The sequence below is a fragment of the Notothenia coriiceps genome, unplaced genomic scaffold, assembly GCF_000735185.1.
Source record: "Notothenia coriiceps isolate Sejong01 unplaced genomic scaffold, NC01 NC01_scaffold00029155, whole genome shotgun sequence".
NCBI lineage: Eukaryota > Metazoa > Chordata > Actinopteri > Perciformes > Nototheniidae > Notothenia > Notothenia coriiceps.
In genome coordinates, this window is record NW_011361856.1 from 168,205 (window position 1) to 179,703 (window position 11,499).

Here is an 11,499-nt window from a genome sequence, read left to right on the forward strand (position 1 = left end):
AATATGAATAAGGGATTATGTAAAAATATAACGTATACGCATGCAACTCAAATATACATACATTAAAGAAGATATCATGAGGAAATCCTAGTAACCTTTCTGCTAAATATAAGACATAACCACATTGCCTACAAAAGAAACCTTCAAAGCAAAATGTAAAGCTTCCAAAAAGACCATATATTTAAATCTGCATTCTGTATTTCTGCAAAGTACATTTTTCTTGCATGAATTTATGTTATTTCACCAATTTAGGAGTCTACCCTCCCTATTTTAGCGAAGCCGGAAGTAGGCAGTGGGGAATTCTCTCCCTTCAACTGGCTGCTTTTGATCGTTTGTAACAACAGAAGCATCAGACAGCATAACCTAATGATGGAAGAATTTGAAGGTGAGAGAAATAACTCTCTAATGTGTTTATTTGATCTGTTTTGTGGCTAAGTCGGACTCACAACCTCACGGTCTTTGTCCTCACACATGGGCGGGTTCCTTTTGGCTTTAGTTAACCCGTTTTTGTCAACGACCTCCTTTTTTGTGTGGGGTTTAGCCCAAGTAATGCTAGGTAACGACAGGGCCAAAGATGAAGCTAGCTACTCAGGATGTGATTCCTACATTAGCATTAGGAGCTATCCACTGTTAGCATGCTGCTAACTAATCAAACTTGCCATAAATTAAATCGTTTTGTTCGTATTGATTCAAGACGCTAAATTTGGGCAGCAACTACCGTTACACTGATATACTGACGACATGTAATGTAACTACTGTCCTACTAAAATACCTTCATTTTAGTTTTCCCTGGCATTTGTATGTTAATGGAGAAATTCGTGTAAAATGAACTTATGTCTACCAAGGTAACGATGTATAGCATTGTGTGCAAAACATGATTTATGTGAGACATTTATTTAACTACCATGTATCAAATATATGGAACAATCCCAATGTTTGTCTACACATGACCCTTTTATCACTTAAACAAATATGGCCGGCTGTGGTTAATTACTGTTCTTTTGCATATAAATCCTCCTTTACTGTAACACACATACATGTGTTTATTGTTGCAGATGGTGAAGCTCCTTCTGGAGAGGAGCTGATACAATGCAACACCTGTAAAAGATGTTTCTTCCCTAAAGTCCTGGTAAGAAATGATCATTTTTAATATTCTTAAAAGAGATTTAAAGCCATAGTGGCTCAGGAAGTAGAGTGTGTTCAATCTCATTTTCCTCCAGACTGCATGTACTTTCTCCCTAAGGCTGTGTGTGTATGACTGGGCATTCAGATCAGATCCGGATTGAATGGGTGAATGCTGACATGTAGCTCTATTCAATGCATCTCCATTGACTGTAGCACTCCAAAGGAAGATACAGTGTTCTAAGAGCAGGCACATTTAGAAAAGTATGCATACAAAATAATACTTAAGGTATTGTGTTATGCATGCACTAAGACATTTTCTAGCTAGCAAGATATCCGCTGTTTAGATGGGTTATTGGCTCCAACCCAAATAGCCTGTGAAGAGCTCTTTGTATGAGCAACAACAAAAAACAAAGCACTCAAAGTTTTCTTTGAAGGAAACGTGTAAGAGTTAAGACTAAATGATTGTAAACTTTCACTTATGATCTTTCTATGAGCTCAAATGTATTCTCAAATGTAAATTCAAGAGTACAAATTGTAGATAGCGGTTTCTATGTAATGCCATATGTACAAAGGAATCAAACATAAAAAATTCTGGTTGTTACATTTGGAGCTTTCTCAAAGGTGCTACGTATAACAGTGAGATGCAATCTTTTGAGATGAATCTCTATCAGAAGTTATACAGAACAGTACATACAAAACACCTCTTTATTAACCACGCTGTTTTGGCTCTCATAACGTTTTGTATTAATGTTATAATGGCTATCCTTGAATTGTACACATTTCAAATGTCTGCAAATGTTTCTTAAGCTTTTAGAAACAGATTAAGTTTGTGTAGTCATAGTGTGTTTGTAAATCTCACAACAGGGGAAACATTCTAAGATCTGCCAGAAGTCCGCCGCTAAAAGGAGGAAGGTTTTTGACTCAGGTCGACAGAGAGCTGAGGGAACAGACATCCCCACGCTTAAACCCATCAAACCAAAGGTAAGACTAATCCAAAGCAGAGGGATGGAAAATCTAACTTTAAAATCCCCACTCAGTTCAATCGGATTAGAATTAGTTAGCAAAAAATGGCTTTAGCTTGTACATCCGTCTGAAAACTCCCCGTGTTGTCAAAATATAAGCCTGAATACATTTAGATGCTTTCGATTGTATTTCAGTCACAAAGTTCAACTTCTTCAGGAAAAGTAAGTTGATTTTCTTTATTTTCTTTGTCCTTTCTTTCTGTTTACATGGGATTTTAGTGGCCAAGTTAAATCACTGAAGTTTTGTATATACTGATTTCTCGCTTTCAATACTTTGCCTAAATAGTCTTGAGGTATTTCAACGCATACTGGCGGTAGTATTGTTTTATAAGACCCTAATCTACAACAGACCATAAACAAATGAAAGTGCATCAAGGCCCTCCACTCATTGGGGCCAGTGTGAAGTCTGTTGCATTGCAGTTATTTAGATTTCAACTCAAAAACACTTATATTTCTGGTGTTTTCGCTTCAACTAACTGCTGCACACTTGCTCTGCCCTCCACCTGGAATATCAATATTCCCAGTGATCATGTTATGTGATTCTCTCAGTAGTACATCATTACCACTTTGAAGTCCTTAAATAGGAGGCAATCAGTGAGTCGAGTCGTATAGAATTAACTAGAAATATGCTTAAAGGGAATAAAGGAAATATACTGTAGCTTCAGTTCTCTCAAAGTCATCTTTGTTTGTGAGACAATCGTGCGTCATTGAAGACTGTGGCCGTTTCTCAATCGCGAGGAAACTGGCTTCAAAGCCAATATTTCAAGGATACTACGTCATCGAGTGCCGCCGAAGGACTGTTCCAATCTCCAGAATACTTGGAATTCCACCGAGGCCGCGTCCTTGGTTTGGGGGTAATTTCGAGGCTCCACATGGCTAGACTTTGCATCCTTCAAATCCCCACAATGCTTTGCGCACGGACCAATTTCCCCAAATCTGTGGCGGAAAATGTAAGGCGGGGCCTCTCATATGACGCACACCTGCACACTTGCTAGCCTTTTCCACTCTTCGTTTTCCGAATGCCATGAAGGATTCTTGCCTAGCTTCTGAAGGAAGTGCCTTGGAAGTATGCGACTACCAAGCCAGTATCCTCGCGATTTGAGAAACGGCCTGTAACTGCATAGGAGGAAGCAGGAAGTCAGCAGAGATATCATGTTGTCACAGAGACGACTCAGAGGACGCTCTCTGAACTACTTCTGTCAAAAATCATCAGCTTTAGATAAGACTCAGACTGCTACTGTGGGAAAACAAATATTTTCTTTTAATGTCAATGCAAAATAGAAATAAAGTGAATTGGTTATGACAGACAGAATATTTGCATTCATTAAAAATAATCCTAAGTAATTGGAATACCAAGGCTTTTATTTGTTTAACATGGAAAGTAACTAGAGACTGAGTACACAGGTGACTGTCACTTCAAGTAATGACTCCGTATAGCAGAGATGAGGTTTCCCATGTCAGCGGCATAGCTGTCTGGTTGTGGTTTTTTAAATGGCTGCTATAACGATGCATCTTGTCTGTGTGGCCTCCTGTCAGGCAGAACCCCCGAAGAAGCAGTCCAACTGGCGCAAGAAGCATGAGGACTTCATCGCTACCATCCGGGCTGCCAAGGGAATCGATCAGGTCTTGAAGGATGGAGGACCTTTACCCCCGCCTCCCCCTGCTACTTATGACCCAGGTAACATGTCGCTTTATAGAGAGTGGAAATAAACAAGAAACATAAGTGACAGTAATAACTAGAGCTGTATTATGGTTACTGTTAAGAAACTGTGTAAACTTGTGAACGATCAGCTGCTTTCCAGGGCCCATGATTAATGTTTTTTGACACATTAGAGCAAAGATTTGGAAAGAAGTGGGAAATGGGATTGCCTCATTATGTGGAATACCAAATGTTTCTTTTTTTACAGTTCAGAGAAAATAAAAACACAAGTAAAAGGCACATTTTTGTCACATAGCTAATGCAGTTAAGGTCGATTTTCTCACCCCCTGTTTTGTCTTTAGACTATGTGCAGTGCCCTTTCTGTCAGCGGAGGTTCAACGAGGGTGCAGCTGACAGACACATGAAGTTCTGCCAGGAGCAGGCGGCCCGTATGCCTACCAAGGGCAACAAGTTAGGAGAAGTGAAGAAGCCTGCTGCTCGCACACCGGTACACAACTGCCCACACTGCACCGCTTATTATACCCGCACTAATAGACACTTTGGAAAATAGTTGCATTTGGTAGAATTCTTTTAAAATGTTGAGGATGCCGGATCACATGTGCAAACACTTACCATTCATTCCTCATTTGAATCTGATGAAACATGCACTGAAAAGTGTGTTGACATCAAAAAAACATTCATTATACATTGCACACACTCCAAAATAATGAAACAAGTTGTGTTTACCCTGTAATTGTAATGATTGTATGTGTAGGTAGCTACACTCTCTCCCAAATACTTGGCTAAGGCAATTCTTCATTTCTTGTAATTGCCAATTATCTTTCTAAGTGAGAACTGTTGTCTGGGAATCTTTAATAACTCCTTATCCGTTATCACCATGGTGAGACGCCCATTTGCAGCAGGTGTAGAATTACCAGTCACTTAGCAACTACAACACATGGGTGGGGGTTTCATCTGAAAGCCAATAAAAAAAACCAGCAGGGTCCAAACCATTTTGATTAAGAGCTCTGCATGTTTTCATATCATTGGTCATTATGTCACAGTTCCCAAATGGGCCATGGTGGGATACATTTATTATATTCTAGTAATGGATATGCCGTTAAGCTCAGTCAGTGTTTTTTTAATTGTCTCAGATATTTTTCCTTGCAACAGTTTCAAACATGTCGTTACACCTGTAAGTAAAGCCAAACCATTGTACACATTTGAAAGTGAGCGCCTGTAGGCTATAGTATAGTGATGATGACCTATGTTCTCTATCCCTATTACTGTGTCTCCAGGTAGAGCCACTATGTTGATGCTTCACTTCCCCTGATGTTCCGTTTTATGCAATTATTTATGTTACATTTCTTCTCTCTTTGCCTCCCCTTACTCCCTCTCAGACCAAGCCTTCAGCTCCGGTGAAGAAGGTGGCCTCTCCTGCTATGTCCTCCATCCCCTCAGCCTCCTCTCGTTTACCCCAGAGGTCAGGCATCGGACAGCCCTCTGGTACGAGTACAGCTGTTTCACATCTGACAGTTCTATATGTGTGTGAGGGATTTATTTTAACGCAGTGACTCAGCTTAGGATAAGTACAGTAAAATGCCTCTGTTAGACTTTCTCATTTTTTTTTCATCCTCTTCTGCTCTAGGGATCTCTTCTAGTAAGATCGCTTCTGCAGGTTCATTGAGGACTAATCCCTCAGGCTTGACAAGCCCTCCGTTAGGGTCAGTACACACACAAACACACACACACACACACACACACACACACACACACACACACGCACACGCACACGCGAAGAGTTAATTAATCATTTGAATTTTAAACTTCGATCTGTCTTTAAAAACACAAGGGGTCTGCATTTTACTCATCGTTTTCTTTCGTCTCTTTATTTTTTTTTTCTCAGTGTTGGAAGCAAGACCCGGGGAGTGAGCTCTGGCTACGGCCCGGCGAGGAACACTCAGTCTGGAATAGCACTCAACAAGAAGAAAGTAGACAACTTCATATCCAGGTGAGACAAACAGGGTTTATTTTTATAAAAACAAAACGCAACCACCATAGTCTTGATAAACTATCCTGACCTCCTGTGGTTCGTTGGTGTATTGCATAAAGCTGTGTATCCATTCAGTAACAGGTGTTATACAATGGATTTCTCATGAATGGCGCCTCATATGCACATTGCAGCTTACAAGCCATTAAGCTTTTTGTTTAATAAGATAACCCTACATTCTTGATATCAAATCACCATTTAGTGCTTGCATAGAGCTTAAAGGTCAATGTCATGGCCATTTCTACTGATCATAATTCCATTGTTGAGGTCTACTAGAATAGATTTATATTGGGCAATTTTCCAAACTCACATTGGTTTCTCATCCACCTATCCCCTGTGTTCCTTGGCCAGCATCTCTGTATAGTATGTGTATTCACTCTCTGTCCTAAACGGCTTGTTGGCGCTCCTGCCCCCCCCTCCCTGTGAGCCCAGTGGCCGTCTGCAAGACAGCGAGACACAGCGAAACCCAGCCCCAAACACACATACACCCGCAGCCTGGCTGGGAGTTTGTGTGTGTGCCCATGCTGAGTTCCGCGGTGTCTCGCTGTTTCGTCGACCCCACACCTGTGAGCCAGCTCACAGTGTCCCGCTCCTCGCCGCAGCGAGCCTCGCAACGTCCCTGTGTGTGCGTGCCTGCGTCCGGATTGGTCCAAACGTAACGGCTCCGCCGACGTAACTATACCCGAAATACGTCACTATACCCAAGAAGTAAACAATAGGCGCGTTCACACCGGAGTACTTTTTCCGTTTAGTTCCGTTAGTACCCCTTATGTCGCGTTCACACCAAAAAGAGTACTTAGTGCCGGGAACTTTTACCCCCACTTTTAGTGCCTGCTAGAGGTGGTACCAAAAAAGTACACATTTCTATCGGCTGGGAGAATTGCAAACCACGCCCCGTAAAACTCTGAAAAGTTTTGTGAAGCCGCCATTGTATTTGCTGGCATTAGCATTATTAGCATTAGCCCCGCGCACCAACGGAAAGAGAATAACTTATGGCAACACAAAAAAAAACATGGGAGCGGTGGAGAGATGAGGAGGTGTCGGCGTTCCGGCAATTTACTCGGAAGGCCCAGCAGCTTCTACTGAAGCCAGTCCCCAACTCCGGGGACTTCCCGTCGGGGTCTCCAGGTGGCAGTATAAGCGGTGAAGTTTTTTGCGGCCTGCCAGTAAACCCAAAGCAGAAGAAGACGAAGTGACGTCAGTTGCTCATTTGCGTAATCTTCCCTTAGGGAAAAGTACTCCGGTGTGAACGTGATTGGTACTTAGTGCCCTGGGGTATTAAGTGCCGGCACTAAGTACGGCAAAGTACTTGGTGTGAAAGCGGCTATTGGAAAAAGAGAAATCTCCAACGAGGCGTTCTGGGGCAGCATAGACATGCCTTTTCTGTGTTAGAGTTTTACTCCCTACAGGGTGTACTTTGAGGGTTTCTGACTCTGCAGATCGTTTACATGCAGAAAAAGCTACATAACATACAAGGGGACGGGTCATAACCGGAAAAGCATGACATGGGACCTTTAAGTATTTTATAATAAAACTAAAAAGCCTACCTATACTATTATCACAACACTCAAATATTTGCAGGATTTGTTTACATGTATCGCTGGCTCTCATATCGATAATAATTTTCAACATTATCAGCAGCTCGGCACTAACATGATGAAAAACAGCTGAATGAACTTTGTTCTTACTTTGCTGTTTGGTCATCTTTCTTGGATTTCCCAGGAATGACAACGACGGCAGTGACGAAATCGACAACGGTGGAGTGAAGAGCAAGTTCTGTCGTTCCTGTGGGACCAAGTACCCTGTTGAATCAGCCAAATTCTGCTGCGAGTGTGGGCTCAGGAGGATGTGTATTTGATGCAGGTCAGAGGAAGGAGAAACTAGACGTATGGTGATGCACCGGGACTCAAACTAACATCAGAATTTCACCAAAACGTATCCGTCTGTATTTTCACGCTCGGGTGTCATTTCACGACAGCAATGTGGTGTGATCAGCAGAATGTCCAACGCTGCTGTGTTTTCTTTTCCACCTGCTTCATATCTTCATGGATTTTGCTGGTCTATTCCTCTATTCTCAATCTATCAGTCCTGCTGAATATATTCAATTTCTGATTAGTACACATTTACTTTTTCCAAAAAAAGTATGATCATCATAATCTACAATAAAGTTGATTGTAGGCTGATGGATTTAAAACTGAACTTGTATACAGTTATGTTATGGTTCATGATATCAGCAGCTTTTGAGAGGAACAAAACATATCTGTAAAAAATCTCAGTATGAATTGGTAATAAACCTTAATTTGATTCTCTTTGGACAATTATAAAGGGTTTAGCAACCTATAAAGAGGAGTAATTTCAGGACAAAGCACGAGTAAGTAGAGAACAGACGAGTAAGAGATCAAATTGAAGAGGCAGGTTGTAAAATGTAATCTGAGTCATTTGGAGGTGTTATTTCCCTGGTTTCTCTATCCCCATTCAGCCGTGATCTGAAATGCACTCCTTAATCCCATTTGTCATCGCTTCCTCAAAAACTGTTCCAATTGAAGTGCAATATGATTGACTACTGAGGAAAACAACGTGGTTATTCTAAAAGTAAGTGTGTTGTAATTTTGGATCACCTTGTCCAAAAAGGAGGTCACTTTACAGGCCCCGCTTGTTTCAGCTATCTTTAGATCAGCATTGTACGCCTGACGTCTCTAAACATAAGTAGCAAAAGTATTTTATTCCCCCTCATTTTATACAATTTATTTATTTTCTTTTTCCATTTCGCTTTTACTGAATGACTGAATCTTTTTTGTTAATGTCATACGGAATTAAAATGTGTTTTTGGATTGAAATGAAACCTTGGGTTGTGTTCCAGTTACAATGTCCTACTTTTGAGTCAGTATTCAGTGCATTAAGGTATTGAGGGTCAAATGCTCTTTGACCCCTCTCCTTGATATTGCCGCACATTGACAGGTAGGGAAAGGCACAGTGACCAAGTATGATACTCTTTAATTCCTTTGAGAACTAAGAAGGTTGCAATTGTCAATAAGCCATTAAACGTAATTATATTATGTTACATGAATGACATGTCTGACAGGTGTGTTTCCTGTACTGATCGTTAGCCTGGTTACAGTTGTGCACTTGACGGCATGTATTTCCACCATCAATAAAATGTCTATGAAGACAGCTGTGGGAGTTGTGAGAGTCTGTTTTAGAGACGGGAAAACATTACTGCTGTAACACTATAGAATTAAACAAGTTACACATACACCTTTACTTTGTTTTATAGATAAATATATTTGGAGTACATATGCCATATACAAAAGTAGTTGCAACATTTTACAAACAGAAATTAGCTACACGTTAATTAGTCCTAGGAAGAACATATCTGTTGGGGAAAAGGCTGCCTGCCAATATTATTTTTGGAACGCAAACCAACAAATGGTCTATTAAAAAATAATGTCGAACAACAAATGTGGCAGTTAAGCATTTTGCTCCCCGAACTACTGTATCGCCCCAATAGGACTCTTTCATTCATTAGGCAGGCACCATTCATCAAATCACCAACTTTATGCGACAGGAAAGCTTATTAGACGTATCCCATAACCTTCAGGTTTGTGTGTCGAAATCAGCCATCTGTGGCAGACTGCTTTTAAAATATCAATCACACTGTGATTAATGACACTGAATGATGAATCAACACAATGTCATTTTAAGGAGAGTACCAACGAGTTGACACACAGCCTAAAACAACTCCGACAAAAAATAACAAAGGAGCTTTAAATTAGATGTGTCAGGGCTGGTTACTGTGCCAAAGTGAAAGTAAAACTACTTAATATTTCCTGCTCATGCTTGATCTGGCATCACTGAGTGCCAGTAACTGTCATATCGATTCGGTTAAAAACTGTTTGCAGCTTTAGTTTCCTTTTTGAATACTCCCACCGACCTCAAAGAGCTTCTTTGTACATTGAACATGGAGTCTGTAAGACATTCTTGTGAACTCTTCACAAAAGTGGGCGGTTAATAATGCACACTTGGCCTTCAGCACAGTGTGCAAGAATCCATTATGTCGGACTGCCTTGGAACTTCCAGTGGGCTTCATAGCTTGTGTTAGCGTAGCTTGCAAATGTATCTAAAAGAGTCAGTAGTCAACGTCCAAAACAGTTGCAAGAGAGATTTACTGATAGCTTAAATAAGATAGAAGATTCCACTTGCATAATCCAGTGAAGGACTGCAAGAGAGGAGAACTGGCATGGATGGCATGGTTTTGCTTCACATTGAGCTTGATTTTGGTCTCAGGTGTCTGCTAGGATAGTGTTCAGCATCTGGTAGCAGTTGGTCATGGCAGACAGGATTGCCTCGGCTTTGCAAAGTTTTTTAATCTTCGGATTGTTTCTTCTTTTTCTCACTGCCTTTCTCCTCCTTAACCCCATGCTTGGTTCTTTGGTCTAGTAAATAGATGTCAACACACAAAAACAATGACATAAACATCAGTTATGCAAGTGCCTTTTAGTGATAAGCGCTATCAGAATGCAGTACACACATTATTGATGCATATGTATCCCCTTATAAAACGATACACGGGTCTGACCAGGAAAAATCAAAGTCTGACCTCTGATAACTGACTAACCACAGAACACCATCCTGCTCCTGCCGTATATGGGATTTGATCAAAGTACATTATGTCCATTCAAACCTCAAACCAAAACCTTCAATGGCACATTGTGAGCCAGTATTTGAAACCTGTACTGATCTGGTGAAGCCTGAGGCAGAATTAGACTGTTTGCTCCACTGTATGACTCAGACAAAAACTATGATCTTGAATCATTCAGTTTGATCCTAGACTGTTCAAAATGAAGTACAGGTTCACAAAACATTGTTCTTTCAAGGGGAAAGAGGGTGGTGTTTTGAGTAAAATGCAAATTAAATTCCAAATAAATCACAGACTGAAAAGTGGTTGAATCAAAAAACCCCAAATAACTGTTTTTCATTTTGGTGCACAAAGAGGCATAGAGTGACCTAACATTCTTCAGGCACATTTTCCGCTATGGCTGCTTTCTGCCTGGCACCAAATATATGAGTGTACTAGGGTTCAAATAGGTTTATGTTTGGATACACTCACACAGGCTATATAACTTCACTGAGTCACGTTCTCCGTGGCAAACAGAAACACGACTGCAGTCCGCCAACATTAAAGGGCCACAACTCACATGGAGAAATGGAAAACATGTAAGCAGGTCACCCTCTGCTGCCCCTTTTCTAAAGATGAATTATGAAATAAATTATATTAACAAATCTTTACATTTTTATACAAATAAATATGCCTAGACTTACCGGTTTCTCATGACAGGGGCACCATACTGAATGTAGGACGGTCGTGACCAGAAGTTGTGTGTCAGAAATGTTTAAATTCTTCATTTTGCAGGTTAGGCTGTGCAAGGTGCTCACAATATCCTGCAGAAGAGAGGGAGAGGAGTCCAAATGTGAGTCATACAGTGCACGCCCTCAGTCAGTGACCACAGCCTTTTTTTGTTGTATGTTGAACAACCTTTGATCTGGAGAACAGCTGCACTATAACTGCTGACTGTGCAGCAACAAAATGATGGGCAGCCTTTAATCAAATCTATCACAAACTGTGTTGAATGAGAATGATATCGGCTCTCTTGGTGGTCTGATTT

At 40.8% G+C, this 11,499-nt stretch overlaps 1 protein-coding gene across 2 annotated transcripts; it reads left to right on the forward strand.

Annotated features, from left to right (window-relative positions):
- The first annotated feature begins 340 nt into the window (after positions 1-340).
- Positions 341-9,007, forward strand: zc2hc1a (zinc finger, C2HC-type containing 1A). 2 transcript variants are annotated; one of them, XM_010786371.1, is made up of 10 exons: positions 341-385; positions 1,056-1,129; positions 1,990-2,106; positions 2,283-2,309; positions 3,684-3,825; positions 4,149-4,294; positions 5,187-5,292; positions 5,435-5,510; positions 5,693-5,797; positions 7,559-9,007. In XM_010786371.1, the coding sequence occupies exons 1-10, from the start codon at positions 367-369 to the stop codon at positions 7,692-7,694; spliced, it is 948 nt and encodes a 315-aa protein (XP_010784673.1). In that variant the 5' UTR covers positions 341-366; the 3' UTR covers positions 7,695-9,007. The 2 variants fall into 2 exon arrangements, with proteins under 2 accessions (XP_010784673.1, XP_010784674.1); XM_010786372.1 differs by lacking the exon at positions 2,283-2,309.
- The last annotated feature ends 2,492 nt before the right edge of the window (positions 9,008-11,499 follow it).